The sequence below is a fragment of the Natrix helvetica genome, assembly GCF_964273705.1.
Source record: "Natrix helvetica genome assembly, chromosome: 1".
NCBI lineage: Eukaryota > Metazoa > Chordata > Lepidosauria > Squamata > Natricidae > Natrix > Natrix helvetica.
The window spans coordinates 150,080,357-150,102,078 of NC_138548.1; the positions used below are offsets into that span (position 1 = coordinate 150,080,357).

Below are 21,722 nucleotides of genomic sequence, written 5' to 3' on the forward strand. Positions count from 1 at the left end.
AGATCTTCCGTAGCCGCAGTGCCTGAGAGTTTTTCAGTGTCATTGTCGGTAGAGGCCAGGCTGTGAGTATGATGGCAACCAGGGCTGCAACTGAACCAGAATCCCCAGGGGAGCACCGGGCCTCGGGGGTGGAAGAGACCCTGCACCAGGACAGCTACCTCAAAGCTTCTGGCCACCCAGCGCCCTTCCAGGGCTGCAATTCGGGAACCCATAGGTAGGCAACAGCAGACTTGGGCCAGCCCATTGCACAGATTGAGATCGCCTGCCAGGGGCTTTAGTCCTTCCATTTCCTCTCCAGGGTCCCCTGCCAGGCTTTCCAGGCAGGCTAGGCAGGAAATTTCTCCATCTCCTCTTTCTTCCCCCAGGGCAGTTAGTGATGTTATGGGGGATCCTTTGGAGGGCACCTCTTGGGATTATTTCCCCCCTGTTTTGGCCCCCCAAGGGGCTGAGACTCAGAGGCCCACTGAGGAAGATCTGGAAGATTTGGATCTGCATCCAGGGAGCATCAGGAGACTCATTGCCTCTGCCATATCTCAGGGCATTGCCACAGGCCTGAGCCAGCAAAGAGTTTGTTCTCAGGGCCACAGGGAACCTCGTGAGAGGTCTCAAATCAGGTGCTCTAGTTATAGGGCTTCTTCTCAAGAGACTTCCAGGCCACACTCCCCATCCGTAGTCAGTGAAGGATCTGTCATGGGGGAGGAGGCTCAGTATGAGGCTGAGTTTTCTGAAGATGAGGAGGCTCTCCCTCCTGATCCCCCGGCCTTCCTGGGTTTGTTTGTTCCTTCGCATTCCAAGACACTCCTGCATAAGGTTAGGGCTACCACTAAATGGGGGGGCACCCCAGGAGCCCCCAAGCCTAGGGACCCAGATCAGGCCATGTTCGCTGCTACATTTTCCAATAAGAAAGAGGTCCCAGTGCCCCCTCTCTTTCTGGAGGTTGTGAAGAAGCAGTGGTGTGGCCTTTGGCGTTCCCCAATGCCAGAAGTAACAACCATCATTTCTATAATATAGATCAGGCATTTGCGTAGGCTCTTAGAGTCCCCACTGTGGATGTGCCAGTGGTGGCATTGGCAACCTCCTCGACAGTAGTGTTGGGCGACGCTGCTGATAAGCTTAAGCCTGAGAATAAACGGGCAGAGCTTACCTTACGTAAGAATTTCCAAGTCTCTGTGTGGGCCATTAGGTCGGCGGCAGCAGCTTCCTATTTCAATCGTGCCATGCTCCTATGGCTGCACCAGTTACAGGACCATATCCTGGTGTCTGACGAATGCCTTCTGCAGGATATTACTAAGATCATGTCTGCGACCTAGTTCTCCACAGACGCTACGCTTGACTCTGTCAAGTATGCATCTCAGGCCCTGTCCACTTCTGTGACGGCCAGGGGTCTCCTCTGGCTGCATAATTGGCAGATGGACAATAAGAACAAATGGAATGTAGTGGCAGCGCCTTACTCGGGCTCCTCCTTGTTCAGGGAGCCCTTGGACCCTATCCTGATAGAGAATAAGGATAAGAAAAAAGTGTTGCCTTCCAACGCCAAATGGGCGGAGGCCCGTCCCACCCCGTATATTACCACAGGCCCTCTTATAGGGCACCTGAGCCAGACTACCCAGAGGTACTTCTCACCCAGATCAGATAGGCAGACTACTCGCCCGTATTATCAGGACAGGAACTGTTTTCAGAGCCAGTCCAACCGACCTTTTGCGGGGGGGCAGTCGTCCCTTCCACAAAGGGAAATGACTCGAACCCGAGTCTTCCCATAGGCGGCCACCAGGCTCTCTTTGCAGATCGTTGGGGGGAGATCACCTTAGATGCCTGGGTTCTGTCCGCGGTGAGGGATGGTCTGAAGCTGGAGTTTCTCTCCTCTCCCCTAAACTTCTTCAGGACCTTTACCCTGTTGAGGGACCTGGAGCAGCATTGCCTGATAGATCTTGCCATTCATCACCTCGGAGATCCAGGCGATAGAGCCAGTTTTACTGGTGGAACAAGGGTTGGGGTTCTATTCCAACCTTTCTGTTGTCCCGAAGAGTTTGGGGGGGGCGATCCTTGACCTCAAACAGCTAAACACCTATCTGGTTTACAGGCGTTTCAAGAAGGCCTCCCTAACATCCATCTTGCAGGGGATCAGGAGGGGGGATCACTTAGCATCAGTGGACCTCACAGAGGCCTATTTACACATCCAGATTCTCCCTCGTCATCGCAGATATCTGAAGATCTCTCATTCAGGGTGCCATTTTCAGTACAGGGCTGTCGCGTTTGGGCTGGCATCGGCCCTGTGCACTTCACAAAAGTCCTGGTGGCATTGGCAGCTCACCTGCGGTCTATTCTAATGAGACTCGTCCGCTACCTCAACGACATCCTAGTTCAGGCCCAGTCCCCCTCGCAGGCACGGTGGGATCTGAATCTCACAATCTGGATGCTGCTGATGTTGGGATTTTCAATGAACTTTGCAAAAAGTCATCTGTCACCTTCTTCATTTTGGGACGGTCATAGACTTGGTGGCAGGCTGGGTGCTGCTTTCTTCGGACCGTCGGTCAAGCTACAGGACCTTGGTTCAGCAGGTGCACCCAAAAAGGTCAGTTTTCATCTTGGACCTGTCTCGTCTCCTGGGGAAGATGGTCTCTTGCATCGGTATCGTACCGTGGGCGTGCCTGCATTCCAGGCCTCTTCAGTTACACAATCCATTTGGAGCTCCACTTACTGCCTGGCACTTGAGTGGAGCCTCCTGAGGAATGCCAAACTCTCGCCGAGGGTCATCGCAACCATCGAGGTCTCATGGCGTCCGTCGACCACTCGGATCTATAATTCTACATGGGCAGCGTTCGTGAGGTGGTGTACGTGAATGTTGTGGAAGCATGTGCATCCCCCCTCAGGTTGGGACTTTCTGCATGACGGATTGGACAAGGGGTTGTCTCATAGCACCCTCCATTGCCAGGTGGCTGCACTGTCTATGGTGCTCGCCGGGGATTGTCTTGTTCCTCTTTCCCAATTCCCGACGGTCAAACTGTTCCTTTGGAGGGCCAGCAAATATTTGCCCACTCACAATACATTCCCCTTCTGGGATCTGCCCTTGGTTCTTCGGGCTCTGATGGGGTCGCTCTTCGAGCTCTTGAGGACGGTCCATCCTCGGCTCCTGACCTTAAAGGTGGCATTCTTGGTGGCAATAACATCAGCCAGACACATCTCAGATCTTGGGGCGCTGTCATCCAGGAGGACCTCTATGTGTTCCATCAGGACCGGATGGTCCTCAGTTTGGATCCATCCTTCCTACCTAAGGTGAACTCCCCTTTCCACAGGGCGCAGGAGGTGATTCTCCCGAATTTCTGTCCTGCCCCTTCTCACGACAGAGAATGCCTGTGGCACAGATTAGATGACTGAAGCGCTCTTCGGATGTACCTCCAACGCACGGCCTTGACCTGCACGTCTGAGGCTTTGTTTGTGTCATTCCTACCCGCTACTATGGGAACTAGGGTCACCTCTTCCACCATCAAGAGGTGGATTCGGCAGGCCATTGTCATGGCCTATGAGGTCTCAAGTCAGGCCCCTCCCACAGGGATTATGGCCCATTCCATGCGGAGTGCAGCGACCACTGCAGCTTGGTTGACCAGGGCTCCGTTTGAGGACATTTGCAGGGTGGCCACATGGTCCACCCCATCACCCTCTATTTGTCATTATTGGCTGGATGCCTTTGCATCTGCTGAGGCTTCCTTTGGTCACAGGGTTCTCCAACAGGTGATAGCCACCCCAGCTTCTACATCCTACCTACTCCCTCCCAAGGGATGATAGCTTGGGTACGTCCCACAAGTTGCCCCTCCCATATCACACACAGGAAAAAGGAACGTTGGTCCTTACCTGAACATTAGTTTTCTGTATGTAGATATGGGAGGGGCCACATCCCTCCCTAGCAAGACGTAGTGGTTAGGTGAAGGGCTGGGGGTGGCCTGGTTGTCTTGTTATGCTTTTCAGGTGGACTACTTGCCACAGCCTAATGGAAAACTGGGAGTTAGAAGGGAGGAGGAGGTGTGGCTCCTTCGGTCCCTAGACCAATCAGGCTGTGTTGATACCCATGGGTAGCCCCTCCCATATCTACACACAGAAAACTAACGTTCAGGTAAGGACCAAAGTTCCTTTTTCAATTCCCTGGCTGGGTGTTTTGCTCAGCTTTTAACTGTGGACACTTTATAAACAGATTACATTTCCTCTTCTTGAATGTGATTTGGTTTGGATGAGGATGGACAGTTTTGAAATTAAGAATCTCTTTTGAATCCCCTGTTATAATCCAATATGTATAAACTTCCTTGAAGGCAAATCTTTCTGTGCTCAAATGAAGCTTACTCCTAGATATACTATTAGTGAACTATATATATATTTTTAAAAAAACATTAATTCTTGATTAGATGGATTAACCTACTTGCTTGTGTTCCCACAATTTAAGAAACCATAAATTAGCCAGCCTAAAGTAATGTTCCAACTCAGTAGGCGTGATTGAATGTCAGACTGCAAAAAGATATATTGTTTCTAGTAATTATAGGTAGTAGACCCCCAAATTTTATCTTGCTTACCTATTTAAATGCTATATCTATACTGAAGGAAATTAGCACCCACCCCTCTACTAGGAAAATGAAATATTTTAGGAAATATTAAAAGGGTAAAATATTTCCACCTAAAAGGGAGGCAGGAACTCATCCCCCCACAATCTTTGTCAATGGGCCATTAAGGCCTGAGCCAGTCTATTCTACATAACAAAGATCTACCTCCTTGAGGAAGACCCATATAGCAAACCGAAACTCATCACATGGGTTGGGAAGATTGGAAAGATTGCATCAGCCAGCGACTCAAACAAGCTTGGATCTCAGAACAGCCTACAAAGTTAGCTAAGACCCCCACCCCTGGGAGTCTGACCACCAATCGGAATTCATTTCTTACACACAACAGGAAGTTCTGGGGTGGGGCACAGAGAGGGCATAAAACCAGGGCACTCTAAGCATCTCTTCCCTTTTCTGCTAAGGAAATTAAGCCATGTGATCCTGTCCACCATTAAACCATCTTTCCAAGGAGTCTCTATGTTCCCAGTGTCTTTTTCCCCACTTGGAAGTGAACCCAGATGGACATTTATTTCAACAATTTATTGTAATAAACCAGTTTATTTAACCATGATTTATAAAATAATTGGCAGTTCATATAGCATCCGAATCATCAAACATAGTTTACAAGGCATTAATGACTTTGTTGTTGTGACATGCTGAGACACGAAGAAACCATTTTATGCTGTATGAATCCAGCTTCAGGGCAAAAAGTAATAGTTTACATATTTCAACATGGTACATAACAATTCAAGAGATAATTAAACAATTAAAACACGAAAGACAACAAATTATTGCAAATAATCACATCATAAACTACAAATCTGCAATAACCAATTAAAACTATTTAGTATTGAAATTAATGATACATGGAATCTTATACCGTAGCAAATAGCTGTACAATCTGAACAATGAAAAACCCATGAACAATAAAATTGTTAAAGTTTAGATTTCACTTATTTAGGGCCAGATTTTACAACATCATCCTATTTGTGGTCACCTTCTGCTGTACTCTGACTAAAATACATTTTCAACTCTTATTTAAGATGTGATAATTGATGGTTTTCCAAAGAGCCTTAGGATGCTCATTCCATAGTCCTTTCCAGGTTCTGGAAAGCCCCAAGACATAAGTCTCAGGGGAAGTAAGTCCCAAACCAAACCACTTGTCAACCTCCCTGAACCACCTGAAGATGTTATACCAAAAATAAGAAAGAGATGATGCAGGATTGGGTCATAAGAATTCTTATACTAGGAAGCCAACAAATGGAATATTTTTCAAGGAAAAGGGTACCAGAAATCTCTCAAATCAATTGCAACAAAATCCCTTGCTTTAGGCCAAATTAATAATCTTTTCTCTCTCTCTTTTTATTTGGGGGGGAGTTAAGTTAAGGGAGTTAGAAGAGCCAGAAGGAATAAGCAAGAAGGAGCAAGGAGAACCAGTTTGATCTAGTGGTTAAGGCAGGCACACATACATACATACAGGGGTGGGCTGCTGGAGGTTCGCAGGGGTTCCAGCTAAGATTCTGTGCAGTTCCGAGAACCCCCAAATCCTACTCCTGGCTGGCCCCATCCACTCCATCCCTCCTCTCCCAGGAGTTCCCACATGGCCCGTTTCGGATGCAGGTAAGTGCAGGGCATGCACGGAAGCTCAGGGAGGCAGAAAATAGGCCTCTGAAGCACGGGGAGGACGTTTTTGCCCTCCCAGAGGCTCAAGGAAAGCCTCCGGAGCCTAGGGAGGGCAAAAACACACTTGCCGTGGTGCAGGGGGTCAACTCACCCATCAACCGGGTAGAGAATCCCTTGTTAAAATTTTTGAAGCCCACCCCTGCATACATACATATACATACATGCATATATACATACACAAGTATTTTCAGGAACTGGAGCCAATGCAGTGGGAGACTAAAGAGATCCCCTCCCTCCCTCTATCTCTATCTATCTATATCCTGGATCAGATATGAAATAAAATTCTGCAATATACCAAGTGTATGTATGTATGTATGTATGTATGTATGTATGTATGTATGTATGTATATATATATATGTTGTATTTATGCTGATAAATATTTTATCAGCATAAATACAACACAAATATAAAAAGGCAACATTAAAAATAAAAATATGGGTTTCTGCCTGGATGGTTTTCATTGATGAGCCGAAAGGACAGAAAGAGGGAGGAGCTCCCTCCCTCCCATATTTAGGCATACCAGGGGTTGTAACACAAACATATATATATATTTATATTTAAAGCCCTCTTTTCTGAAGCTTAGCATCCCGCAGACAAGCACTTCCAGCGCCTGGGGAGATGCGTCGCCGTCGCAACGGCCAGCCTCCTCTGGCCTCGTCGCCCCGCCCTCTTCCCCCTCCCCATGCCCCCTACCTACCTGGGTTCCTTGCCGAACTACAGCTCCCAGGATGCGCCGGTGATTTTTCTCCCCCTCAAGCCTGTGAGCTGGGGGAAGAGTTGATGTAATGCGGTGAAGTCACAAAGCCCTCGGGGATGGGGGGGAGGGAGGGAGGGGAAAGGAGAGAGAGCGAAGTGGGGGAGAGAGACGGAGAGAGATGCAGGATGGTGGCTGCGAGAGCAGGAGCGCCGGCCACGCTACCGCGGCGCTGGGGAGAGGCGTGAGAGGGAGGGGGGTGTAGATAAATAAAACCTGGCTTCGTTTAGCAACCTCCTTCTCCATCCGTCCCCGCAAAGCTTCCAAGCAGCGGCTTCAGGTCTCTGGGCGAGGCAGCCGAAGCGCCGGGGCCTCGGCCTCCGCATTGTTTTCGCCCCCCCCCCCCGGTCCGGAGACTGGAGGTCGTGAAGACACGGGAATGCCTCAGCGCCGCCGCCGCTTTCTCCTCTGACCGGGCTTCGGTTTCTTTCTTTTGGTCCATGCCTCCCCCGCCACTAAAATAACCAGCCGCCCCGTCCTCCTCCTCCTCTTCCTCCCAAAGGTGTATATATATTGTTTTTTAACCCTCCCCGAGGTGGGAAGAAAGGAATCCGCCGCCTCAATCAGCCGCGCGCCCCTCGGTCCGCCGGTCGCCGAATCCACCCCCGGCCGCCCCTCGCGATGGCGGACCCGGCCGAATGCAGCATCAAAGTGATGTGCCGGTTCCGACCCCTCAACGAGGCGGAGATCCTGCGCGGGGATAAATTCATCCCGAAATTTAAAGGCGAGGACACGGTGATCGTCGGGGTAAGTCTTTCCCCCGGGTTGGGTTTTTTAATCCAGCCGCGAAGAGTTGCGCTTGGGCTTCCCCCCCCCCCCTCCTTCGCTCGGCTCCGAACTCCTCTCGGGAACGCGACGGGGAGACCCTGACGGATTTGTTTCTCCCCTCCCCCCCAGTTCCTTTAGTCTTACTCCGGGGGGGGGGGGCTGAATGGCGTGCCGCTGCACCGCATTGTACTCCTTTCCTCCGTCCATTGTTCCCAACATTAGCTGCTCTCGCCTGTGTGTGTCTGTGGATTAGAAGTTCTCTAAGGCTCCTTTCACCTTGAGCGCCAAATTTGGCAAAGGGAAGGATTGGGAAATGGAGATTGGGATGGGGGGGGGGATTCTCTGCACTGCCTGCTTCTCTTCCCTCCCCCCCCCCCCAAACTTGGAAATTGGGTTAAACTCACAAAGGACAAGAACTCTTGGGTTTTTTTTCCAGTGCAGGAATAAAAAAGCTTTGGATAAGAAGAGTATGGCAGGTGGTCTCAAACTCAACAAATCAGCAATGTGAAATCACTTAGAATGTTTCAATGGGAAACCATTTAGGGGTTTCAATGGGAAACCATTTAGGGGTTTCGGATGGGTGCAAAGTTTACTTGTTTTGGTATGAGCTAGGTCTAGAGACACAAAGAGTCAGTGTGCAGTGTGAAGAATAATCTTTTGTGTGTGTGTGTCCCCCAAGTATTGTAGTCTAGCAACCACACTAGGAGATATGCAAAGTAGGTTGATGGGTTGATGGAGATTGATATCAGTGGGGGGGGGGAGGCGGAATGTGCTGCATCAAATGCACATTTTTAATGTTAATTTCCTTGGCCTATTTTATTGAATTGTTTAAGGTTTCAATAAAGACCAGAATGCGTTCCACTGAAGTCTACCAGGAATACTTATAGATATAGACACAGCTTGGATTGCATTGGTAAGTCAGGCAGGGTGAAGGCTAATGTATGGGCAAAAGTGCATTCTATACCTGCCTCATTTGGATGGCTTCTGCGGAGGGGAATTTTCCTTGCAAGGTGCTCCAGAGTTGGATTTCCTGCTTTCCGTAACTGCAGCAAAAGCAATGGTGGGGAACTGAATGGAGTCAGCCTCGATTGACTCTTTCATCTGCCTTCCCTCATTGCTACTGCAGCCTTCCAATCCTAAGCATTGATCAAGCTGATGTCATCTGGATCACTGGGCATGCTCATTTGCTTGCACCCCTGACGTATTTGATGGATTGGCAGGTGGCAAGAAATTGCTAAGCAAACTACAAGAGGGTAGAATAATCTCCTCCTTCTCACCTTCATATCCACCCTTCTGCCATTTCAGCTTGATCTGGTGGCTTGTGTCGGATCAGCACTAACTTCAGTTAAAAGCCTGCCAAGCTGCAGTCTCTGCAGATAAAAGCAGGATGTTTGTATATATACCATCCCCAGTGACAGTCTTTAGCTGTCTGCTGTATTCATTTCTTTATCTTGCAACTGCAATCGGTGGAGAATCGCCTTCTCTTAAGAAAAGTTTTTCTTTTTATCAGCTCACGTAATTTGAATTAATACCAGCCTTGGCTAATAGTGTTAATTTGTCTGAAATATGCTGAAGGAACATGATTTTTAATTTGATTTGTTAGAATTGGCCCCCAATAGATAAATAAATGAGCTTGTTGCCTGAAGGGCTTAATCTGCTAATACAAATTAATAACTATAAGTTCCTCTTCATGAATGAGGCTTAGTAATGAAAATACTACTTTTTGGAAACTTATTTGTTTTTTAGTAATGCATAAGTTGCACATGCATAAGTAAATGACTGGTCTTTTAATGTGTTGCAGTTTATGCTAGAGAATCTTTATATTGGTTTCTCAACTTCATTTTAACCTTTTTCTTTGAGCCACTAGTAATTGAAAATGTGTAACCAACGTTTAACCTCTCATTTCAAAGGAACTCTGTAGACTTACAATAAGCCACAATGGTGCTTATTTACTTTTGTTTATTATTAAATTTATTTGCCACACATCTCACAGTGGAGCTATTTTGGTCAGTATTGTGAGGGATGATTTTAAAAAGTTAATTCAGGGACATCAAAAGTAATGGCTGTGCCTATTGCTCTTAGAATTTTGTAACCCTTGGCACAAACACTTATTCAAAAACCCAGGGCCGATTTAATTGTCTCCCAAAGTAGGATTTGGAAACATTCACTATAGCTATACATTTGGGGAGACTTTGGACTAACTGTAACATTTTTTATACAAAATATAACGAAACTGTCTTCACATGTCGTGACAGCTGCCAATTTAGACTGTTTTAACAAGGAACTAAAGAAATGAATGGAAGATAAATTTACCTGTCACTGGTAATTTTGTTAGCTTGCATGCCTTAAATAACAGTTGCTAGAGTTCATCTGTGAAGGAGGATTTATCACTTTTTCATCCATTCATGAGCCCCTGAGACTGAGCTGGCTTGCTTCTGAGCTAAACTAAACAGCGATCCAACCCATCTCTCGCCTTCATACGCTCTTAATCTCTCACTGCCTAGCCCTAGACAATCCAAGTTTGGTACATTTAAATGGTCTGTTGGGTAGTCCTACTGAGGCATGGGTGCCATGAGTCAGTGAATAATGTGTGCAATGAAGGGTGTTTTTTTGCCAATAGACGGCAATATTTATAGCTCAGGCTTGAAATGAGGGGTCCTTGGTGCTCTGTGAGCTTGGTTGTTTTGTTGAATGTTGATGATGTTACCTAGTTTGGATAGTGAAATGTCTCAAGAAAACGACCAAGCTCAGAGCACCATGGACCCCTCAAAGCATTTTTCCTTAATCTTAATGATGTGAAAACCTATTTCCTATCCCATTGAGGGGCTCCTTTTTAACTATGTGTCCAATTCAGGTGTGGTTTATGTGTCTCTCAAGTTAGAATTTGTTATTTTATTTTCTGGATGTCTAGTAAAAATGTAGATTTCTGTTCTTTCTACTAAGCATTGGCTTATCTCACCAGTATAAACATTTTTAATAACTGTTCAACCCCTTTTAGTTTACAATTAATGATCTTTTCATCCCATCTGTTATCTACAGACCAATTCATAATGCATAATCTTTCCAGTCCTACTGTTAGCAGAAAGTCAATTAAGGGTTACCAGAAATAAAACATATTTTAACGTTGATCAAATAAATCAACTGTATCATCCTTTTTTTTACTTCTTAACAGTTTTAATCTTTAGTCTTCAAATAACATCACAGAATTTGGTTTAATTTCTTTTTCGTCCTTTGTCACAAGATTCTTCAAAGCTTTAGCAAGCCTCTTTTGTAAATCCAACATATTAAAAAAAATAAGGCCAGTCTGTTAGTTTACTACTTTATTTTCCATTTTTATTTTTAAAAAAATAATTGGTTTCTGTTGTATCTTAGTATGGCATTCTTTTCCTTGTCATTCTTTTACCCTATCATTTGTAGATCTACTTCTGATGCCATCTCTGCCTTAACAAATAAAACTTGATCTTCATCTGCTTTTTCCTTCATTACATCTTTTGATCTATCCACAGAAGCAAACATCACTATTCACATTGTTGATACTAAATTCTAATTCCATTTTTCAAAAGTGTCGTTCAGTATTTTCAAAGTTATAATGTTTGGTATCATTTTATATATACAGTTAATTAGCTGTTATTGTATTGTATAATTTTTCTCCTTTCACTAAACTCTTTAATTCCTTCTACTGGCCAATTTTCAAAATTGCTTACTTTTGTTTTGTCTTGCAAATTGCCAAACAAATCTTTTTTCCCATGGGAAGAATTCTTTATGATTAATTCCAAAATTTTATTCCTAATTTATCTGGAGCCTTAATTCATTTGTCACTTTCTAGGATCAAAGTGTTATTTGGCTTTATTTAATTTTTTAAAATTATTATTACAATTTTCTTTAGTTAAGGATTGAAGTAAAACTTACCCATTTTTAGACTTTTTGAGCCAAAGCCCTCTACTAGCTTAAAAGTAGTTAACAAGCAATTTACAAATGTAATTAGAAGTTTATGAACTTGGTTTTCTTGAGAAAGTGCCAACCACAGTTGTGAATAAGGTGTCTGTTCCCATCGCCCAGTTGAAACCTGCTTGGGATTGCTGTCTTGTAGTTTACTTGTAAAGAACATCCATTTGGAGTGCATGTGGGTGATCTCCCATCTTCTCCTTATCCAAAGTGGTTCAAAAGAACTGTTGTCATCTCCCCTTTTCACAGAACTGATTTCAGTTCTCATTTTACCTCTCTTAAGTTCAAGTTCATGGAGTACATAATAATGTTTGGATTTTCTTTTGCATTGTTTGTTTTAGCCACCGTCCCACTTCTAGCTTTACAAGCAGGCTTGTCATGCTGTATTTAGGAACATGTCACTTATATTTGGCTCCTTTTTCTGACCCAGTTATCATCCCTGCTTCCTTATCTAATATTCACTACTGTCTCTTCTTTCTTTGGCATTAACTTTCACTTGCAGCTTCTTCAATTTAAGATGTAATTATGCTCTTGCCTCTTAATCTATTTCCTGTTTATATATAATTATATCTTTTCCTTTTAGAGCTGTATAATTATTTTGAATTCTGGTTACATCAGAGGTGGTTCTTTTTCATACCATTATTTTGTGGGAATGGGTGTGTTGGATTAGGTGCTCAGTTGCAGAAGTTAAAATCTTCTGGTGAGTTCCGGTAAACTGGCTAATTTTTTTTTACATATTATTTCAATTGCTAAAGGAAAGTAAATTGCCTGTGGTTATTTGAACCATATTGGGTTCTTCTATTATGAATGATTGTTAGATTCTAAGATTCTGTGCTAATAAGCCATGAAAGAAATAAGCTTGCATAGATTGCTCATTATTTTTCTTACTCAAGTTTGTGAGTAATTGTGAGTTGATCAACTGCCTTATTAGAAATAATGTTATTCTGCATTATCTAGCCAAAATTAAGTCAACAATGAAAAAGTAAGCACGTTCACACTTGGTTGTCTGTGAACTAGACTGAAAGAAAGCAAAAGCAGTTTAATATTGTTGCCAAGAACTGCCTCAACCTCTCCCCACACCCCTCCACCTCGTGGGAGTTCGAAAGGAGCAGCCTGAGCTCAACTCAACTTGAGGAAGTCTTTACTTTTTAAATTGCATTTGATTTTTCCTTAGAATACAGTTATTTTAAGACAGGGATGTCAAACTCAAGACGGCATCATGTGACATATCAGGGCTTTTCCCCCATTCAATAAACCAGGTGTGGGTGTGGCCAGCACATGAAGCATCCAGCATGGGGGCTGCAAGTTTAACACCCATGTTTTAGGACTAGTAATATTTTGAAATATATTGTGATTTTTAACAGCTGTTGTCACTGGAGAAACTGATCACAGGAGCAGTTGTACTTTCTCATTAAACATCCTATTGAATAGACGTATTAAGTTTTAACATGATAAAGGAAAGTACACTAAGATACCTCTTTTGAGAGTAGTCATTATTATGAACTTAAAAAAAACTAAATGTAAATACTCCGGATGCAAGCTATACTTTCAAATTCATCTGTTTTTTGTAACTTTTGTTTTACAGAGGAAGCAAAAAAGAATCCCCAATAATACTGCCTTCATTGTACCCACTCATTATATTGGAACATCCAATATTGCAGACTAACCATTGTGTCACAAGGAGAACTCTCGCTTAATCTAGTGAATCTTCTGAATAGACATATTTAGAGTTGCATTATAGTGGAGTATCTCATGGATTTAATTCAAATAAACACATATAGGATTGGTTTATATGGATGAGCGATAGCAATATATATTGTTTGGAATATATAATTACACCTGCCTGGATGCTTGGTCTGATTAGTATTACTGTTGGCATGGTTTGGAATGTTGGCGGTTTTACCAAATTTTTACTACAGTTCTGAGTTTTATAATGTAAGCTTTGGAAGGATAGCCTTGCAAAATGGAACTGTAAAACTTTGCTGAAATATTTTACATCATTGGTTTTATAAAAGAAAGCGATTCTCCATCTTTGGAAGCAATTTTGGAGAGAGAAAATCTTTTGAATTGGTAAGAAATACATTTTATAATATGAAACCCAAACACATTAAAAACACATCTATTAATGCAAGAACATTAAAAATAACAAGTATCTTACAGTGTACCCGCTGTCACCTTAAATGTTGATTTATACACTTGTACATTGATTTGTAAATTTGGACAAATGAGTTATTTGTGAAAATAATAAAGGCGAGGTATAAATAAATAAATACAGCTTTGGTGGACAGAGGAGAATAAATAAGTAGTGGTCTGAGGAAATGCAGTATAACTCTTGGAGTTAGTCATAGATTCAGTCTTTCTTGGCACAGCTGGTTTGTAATCAAGTAAGCAAGTGCATAATAATCCAGGAACTCCTGTTAAATAATTTATGGTAGAGAAGCAAAAAGGCCATTACACAGCAATCCCCGGGATTTTTTTCTGTATCAGAAGGAAGTTTTATTTATAGTGAAATCAAAGTTGACATTTCTGCATCTCTTTTTCATGCTTGATCCATGCAGTAGAGTGGATGCTATGTGAATGGATGGTGTTGTTTTCATTTCTCCCTGTTTTGGCAACGGGCAATGACTGTTTTCCCCTGAATATGTAAGAACTGACTCTTGCTCAGAGCTACCTGTAGATAGGAGATAGTCACAAAACATATTGTATAGATGCCAGTGAATTGATGTAATATTTATTCATTGCTAAGATGCTACAAGGCTTTGATGTTTTTGCTGCAATAGCTACTCCTTTGGAAATTGTGCATTTAAATAGTTGAGCATGTAAAGATCAGAAAAGTGATTGCATTTCCTTGCATTGAAAGTGATCTCATTTCCTATTCTCATATCAGATTGATCTCTATTTGTCCAAACATCAGCAATGACTTCATATTAATTTACTCAACCAAGAAGCAATGATATCTTACCTCAGTAAGAGGTAATATTATTTCTGCAGTAGTGGACTCCTGCACTGAGCAAACGATTTTCCTAGGACTAGGTCCTCCCGTGCAACCATTCTGTGATTCTTAAGTAATAGAAAATTATGAGCTTTACATTTTTAGATTTGTTTTGCAATTATTAAAACTTTAACCAAAACCATAGCACATTTAATGAAGGTCAGAAGTGGTTTTGAGTACATATGTGAGATTCTCAGAATTTAACAAGAGACTGTAGAATGCCTTTGGGTAATATATCTCAACAAGAATCCCAAAAACTAAGATATATACAGATAGTGTTTGATTAACAACACATTTAGGACTGGAATTTCCTTTGTTAAATGATGTGGTCATAAATATTGATGTCACATGATTGGGTTGCTTAGCGTTGGCAGTTCTGGCACTTCTAGTTGCCATTTTTAAGCAATTCCATCCTGTTAAGCATAACATCATATGGTCCCATTCATGACCTCCTGCCATCTTCCCCATTGCCTTTATTTGTCAGAAGCCAGCAGGGAAAGTCAGAAATGGTGATTGTAGGATGCTGTAATATAATTTCTGAGTTTAGTCACCAAGTACCCAGATGACTGTGGGGACACTGCAGTGGCCAGAATATAGAAGACCAGTCGTAAGTACTATTTGTTTGGTGCCATCATAAGTTGATCAGGCGAACTGGTAGTGGCGATGGCGGGAGGCTCTGCCCACCCGCCCGGACACTTCTGCGCATGTGCAGAAGCACCACGCGAGCACGCACGCATAAGTGAGTGTGCGTGCACAAGCGAACTGGTAGTTAAAAGAAAATAGAAACCCACCACTGGTTTTATCCCTCGTCTTTAAGCGAGGATCACCTGTATTTTGGAACTCTCTGATGCATCTAAATGATGTTGACTATTTATATGGTCTTTTCCAATCTAATGCCCTCCAGATACAGTATGTTGGGGTTCAGTTTACATTTTCTCTTGATGCTATATACTGTATGCAAGAATACTGCATTACATTTTTTTTCTTCCTTCAACATTTTATTTTTATAGGCAAGTTAAGTGTTTTCTTTTGAAAAATGTATATGAAATGACCTTGTCACACTTATAATAGTATGTACTTTATCTCTTTAATATTGTAATTATTTTACCAATTATCTACCTAAAGACTCCCTTGTTAGTACAGCGGACAATAACTTCTGTTGTTCCCTCCTGATGTATGTACAGGGAGGTTACAGTTGTACAATAACAAATCTGCTTTTGTCCAGTGTTCTGCCACAATGTGCTGGTCCTGGAATTGAGGCAGCAATGTTTCCTAATCGCATAATCCTCTTCAGACCAAAAGGAAAGTGGAAAATTTGGGCAGTGTTGTTAAGAAAAGTCTTTACAGTAGATTTCCTCTGCAGAATGCTGAGATTGGTTCACAACCATGATATAAAATATACCATTGTGGTAGGTTACGAATGATACTATACACTTTCCAGTTCTCTTCAGTCCTACAGCTGCTGTTAGTAGAGCAAGTGTAATACATTATGAAAAAAAATGCAGTCCTGGTTCTTGTATCACTGTGGCATTGTGCCACCTCTTTTGTATGTGTGGGAAAATAGAAGCCAAAGCAGAACCCTTGCTGGTAATAAGCAATGGTAAGCAATTTTAGATCTGGACCGAACTTACAGGGCCTATCATTAGCCGGCCGTGTAAGTTAATTTCATTTGTGAAACATGTTTTTTTTAATTTCTTTTTTCACAGACTGCATTCTATACTTCGAAGCTACTTTTGTGTAGCAGGCATAGCATGTACCACCATGGTTACAAGGAAAAATGGAATAACACAGTTCCTTGGGAATAATTATTTTGTTTTTCTTTTAAAGGTGCATGTGAGCCCTTCTGGTTAGTTTTTGATTCCTTAAAACTGCCTGGATTAATTCTTATAGTTTTCTTGGCAAGGTTTTTGGAAATCCCTTCCAACTCTATTATGCCATTTCCTTCTCCCTAGGGCTGAGAAAGAGTGACTGGCTTTGTACTAGCGCGGGACTAGAACATATTTTCTTCTGGTTTGTAGTCCGATGCTGTAACCATTATCTTCTAAAAATAACCTATTTGTACTTGCAATGGCAACATAATAGTTTAGTGACAAAGTATCTGGCTTAATTAAGGAAGTCCATAAAGATGCATTGCTTTGTGCATCATCGCCTTTATTGCATGTGTATAGTCACACGTGTAGCCTTCTGGTCAGCAGTCTGACACTCCCTGTTGTCCTTCATGCCAAAAAAGATTGTCCAACCCCATCTTAAATGTAAGTAGCATTTCCTCTTCTTGATAACATTAGTCAACTTGTGTCATTTGGTAGTAAATGCTGATAGTAACTGATGGATAAAGAGGTCATTCTTATTTGCTGTGTAAAAAGCAAGCATGAGAGAATCTATGGCTAGTTATACAAGTTATGCTGAGGCTACCATCTTTAGCAACTTGAATCCTAAGACTTTTTGAAGGCTTTTAAAAAGCATCTTCTCTGAAAAATTACCGAAGTGTAGTTTTAGAATTAAACACCATTAGAAGCTCCCTATAACTGGACAGCAATTGTAGAATATAGACTTCCCTTGTGTACAATAAGAATCAGCTCCTCTTTAAAAGAAGAAAGGCCAATGTTATAATAATACAATTTTAAAAAACTCTCTCCAAATGAAAAAAACTCTACCTTATTTTCCTAAACCTAAATAATTAAAAATGTGACAATGTAGGATTGTAGAATTAAGCTTGGATTGTTCTAATTATTGCTTGCTTTAGTTCTTGTCTGCCACCTGGTGTACTTTCTATGAGCCGGTTGACTGTGCAAGTGACTAGTTTGGGAAGTAGTAAAGAAAGCAGTGTAAATAAACATTAATCAGGAAGCATGGCCTTGCATCCCTAATAAAACAAAAAATAACTTCTACTTATTTAGTTACAGAAAACGTTTTTAGTATACAAATAGAGCTCGGGAAAGATTCATTGTAATAAGCCGGGAAGAAAAATCAGATCTGTTCATGAATTGTTTGTATAGCTACCACTATTTTAAATCCCAGATGACAAAATTCATTTGGTTACTGGCTTTTGTCAAAACTGGTAATAGAAAACACCCCATGGGAAATGGGGAGGAGTTTTAAAATCATTTTTGAGACCCATATCCCTGGTCTTCACATAACATAAAGTGATGTGATGTGATGTGAATATACAGCAGATTAAAACTTTGATTTGTTTCAAATGTACATTTTAAAATGAATTTGGAGGTTTTCTAGCTCTGGTTTATAAATGGATGACGATTGCTTTCTCTTTTAAAGCAAACAGCCAATTGATTAGTGTGTTTGGTGGGGTTTTTTTTTTGGGTGGTGGTTCTTTTTTGCTTCAGTGACGTGCTTCAGTATTTAGGTGTTGTCCATAGTGCTTTATGACTCTCAGCTGGGTTGCTACTGCTTCCTCACTATTTACAATATTGATCTTTTTCTCTCTCCCTAAATGAGAGAACTGACGGAAGGCTGAAAATAACATAGCAGGAAAGAAGAATGAATCCCAGTGGTTGGGCTTAGAATAAAAAGGGAAGAAATAGTAAAAAGAATCAATGAGCAGAAACCATAGTTGATGGGGGTCAAAAGAACATGACGTCCAAGCACAATAGGAGGGAAGCAGAAGAAAAATAATTCTTGTAAGCAAAACAACAAAACAAAAACAAAACCTGATGGATGGGGCTTGCTACAGTGAGGGGAAAAAAGGCCCTACATAAATGAAATTGCATAACCATAGATTAGAGAAAGAAGATGTCTACATTATTCATGAAAGAATCAGTCGTGCTCCTAAACTTAAGCTTTCTGTGATTGATTATCGAAGAACAGAGGACGTGAAGTCAATTATGATCTTCCTTTTATTGGTATAGAAAGACATAAAACTGCAAGCTCTCTGTCCTGGCAATGCTTTTCTCCCCTAATTTACGCTGGTTGCAAAATGCTGCAGGCTGCAGTTCTACTACTCTGGGCCGTAGGCACGAAAAGGATTGACTTTATTCAGTGACAGATCAAAATGTAAAAATGTCTTTGATCTAAAATCCTAAACAAGAGTTCCTTACATGAAAGCTAGTTGTATTGAAGAACATTCCCCAACTATTCTGCCAGCGGGCCTGGGGAACACAGAGCAAATTAAATGGCTCTTGTGTTGTATTGTAACCAGAATGGGGGTGGGGTTATTTTATTTTATTATATTATTTTATTAATTTATTTATTCTCTTTTATTAGTTTTATTGTTTTATGTATGAGGTTTTTATATTCCTGTAAGCTGCCTTGAGTCGTCATGTGCAAATAGGCGACAATATAAATTTCCTGAAATAAATAAATATTCATATATATATGTTCCTTGTTGACCGATGTTTTGGGACAGACAAGTTTAGAGCAGTGGTGAGTGGGTGCATGGGTGTGTTTGTATCTTCTACTATTTACTAAATTCTGCTATTTAGGTTTAAAAAATGCGCTTATTCTATCCATACATCACGGTATTAATCTGACCATTGTTTGCAGGAAAAAGAAGCACCTACAAATTTTGGCTTTTTAATGCACCTTTCACTTGTCTTCACTATTTATTTCAATTCCAAATCTTGTTTCTTTCACCCAGTGTTCTAGAATATACAGAGGACTTCAGGGAGATGTTGGGAGATTCCTTTTGTTCTGAAATGCAAGGAATCTAAGATTTGCAACTATGCAATGAGTCCAAACCAGTGGTGGGTTCCTACCGGTTCGGACCAGTTCGGCCGAACTCTTAGCTCTGACTGCAAGCCGAGTGTGAATCGGTTCTCTATTTCCATGAATGTGGGCCTAACCCGCCTGCCCCCGGGTTATACTGACTGTTATTTCTGCTTCTGAAGCCCAGATAATCAGTGGTGGCAGATTGAATTGCTGCTCCTCAGCTGGTATCCTGCCTCCTTTCCTTCTTTGAAATGCAGAAGTTCAATTTTTACTAAACTGCGCATGCGCGCGCAGCAAAGCACACATGAAGTAAACTGGTTTTTCAGTCAGTAGGAACACACCCCTGGTCCACACTTGAACATCTGAGTAAATTCCTCTTCTCATGGTGAAGATTTGTAGTTAGGCTTGGGTATGTTAAAAAACAGCAAGAGAAACTTCCACAGAAGTGTGAACTGAAATAATTATTTATCATTGTGAGAAAAAAAAACCCCCAAAATAATACCCTTTCAGAGGCTGCTGAGAAGCTTTCTTGTTCCTTCTTGTTCTGATTTATTTATTTCTTTATTTATTTCTTTGGATTTATAAACCGCCCCCTCTCCCAAAAAGGGACTCGGGGCGGTGATAAACGTTTTGAGAAGTATGCAACCTTCCCAATTAAATGCAGAAACTGTACTATCTATATTTAATAAATTAAAGGTAAAGGTAAAGGTTCCACTCGCACATATGTGCTAGTCGGTCTTGACTCTAGGGCAGTGATGGCGAACCTATGGCACGCGTGCCACAAGTGGCACACAGAGCCATTTGTCAGGGCACGCAAGGCGCTGCCCTGTCAGCTGTCCAGCGCGTGAGTTCACCGTTTTTAAAAGCCATTTTTTCGCCTTCCCCAGGCTCCAGAGGCTTTATAGGAGCCTGGGCAGGGCAAAAAGAGCCCCCCCTGGAGGCCCTCCGGAGGCCCTCCGGAGGCTTCAGAGACCATCCGGAGGCTTCCCTGAAGCCTTCGGAACGCTTAAAATGACCCTCCGAGCAAACTGGAAATGACTTCCGGTTTGCTCGGAGGGTCGTTTTAAACGCTCCGAAGGCGTCAGGGAAGCCTCTGGACCGTCCCTGAAGCCTTCGGAACGCTTAAAACGACCCTCTGAGCAAACTTCCGGTTTGCTTGGAGGGTCATTTTAAGCGTTCCAAAGGCTTCAGGGAAGCCTCCGGACGGTCCCTGAAGCCTCCGGAGGGCCTCCGGGGGGACGGGGGAGGCTCTTTTCGCCCTCCCCAGGCTCCTATAAAGCCTCTGGAGCCTGGGGAGGGTGAAAAAAGCATGTAAAAATGGGGGGGGTGTGCCAGTTGTATGCGCATGCGCACTGGGGGGTCGCGCATTGCATTATGGGCGCGGCACATCTGCACATGACCCCCCTGTGCTCCCCCCACTTGTGGCACACGAGCCAAAAAAGGTTCGCCATCGCTGCTCTAGGGGGTGGTGCTCATCTCTGTTTCAAAGCCGAAGAGCCAGCGCTGTCTGAAGATGTCATGTGGCCAGCATGACTAAATGCCGAAGATGCATGGAATGCTGTTACCTTCCCATCGAAGGTGGTTCCTATTTTGTCTAAACTATCATCCTATGCCATAGTTATTTTGACCTAAAGTAGCTACGGCCAGGATTGGTCAATCAGTAGATTCCAATATACATTAGAAAATTTTAAATCCCTTCCTTTAATTCTGCTGCTTCTTTGCTTGATACAGAGAATTCTAATATTTTTGCATAACATACCTAATAACATATCTGAATCAGAAATAGGAATATGGATGTAGTGATGCTACACACAGCATAGTTTTGGTTGTGCTTCCCCTAACACATTCTGTCAGAACGATGTCAAAACTAGACATACATCTAAATAATCAGCAACAACAAAATATTATTTTAGATAGGCATAGATTGTGTTTTAAGCAGCTTAAGGTGTGTTGCGATTCAGTAATTCAGGATCTCCTGAAAGTTATTTTTCTGTACAAACTCCATCCCAAACTCCATCTATACCATGGCTTTCTGGCACCTTGCACCTGTTATCTTACGCAAGTTCAATCCTGCTATTCCTATAGATCAGGGGTCCCCAACCCCTGGGATGCAGACTGACAGCGGACTGCAGCCTGCCAGAAATTTTGGCCAAGCAAGCAAGCAAAGCCCAACTGAGATGCAAGCAGCACATGAAACCATGCTCCCCTGGGCTGCGAAAAAACCACCCTCCATGGAACCAGTCTGTGGCACCCAAAAGGTTGGGAGGTGCTGCTGTAGATGATTCTGTTTCCCCGAATACATGTGATGAGAATTGTTCCATGTTTGTCAGTCTA

At 42.6% G+C, this 21,722-nt stretch overlaps 1 protein-coding gene across 1 annotated transcript in view; it reads left to right on the forward strand.

Annotated features, from left to right (window-relative positions):
- Positions 1–7,125: 7,125 nt before the first annotated feature.
- The window catches only part of KIF5C (kinesin family member 5C), an 88,925-nt gene continuing 74,328 nt past the window's right edge, over positions 7,126–21,722 (forward strand). The window contains exon 1 of the mRNA XM_081934186.1: positions 7,126–7,768. Coding sequence (XP_081790312.1) covers positions 7,643–7,768 — 126 coding nt within the window. The 5' untranslated portion in view covers positions 7,126–7,642. The remainder of the gene's footprint in view (positions 7,769–21,722) is intronic.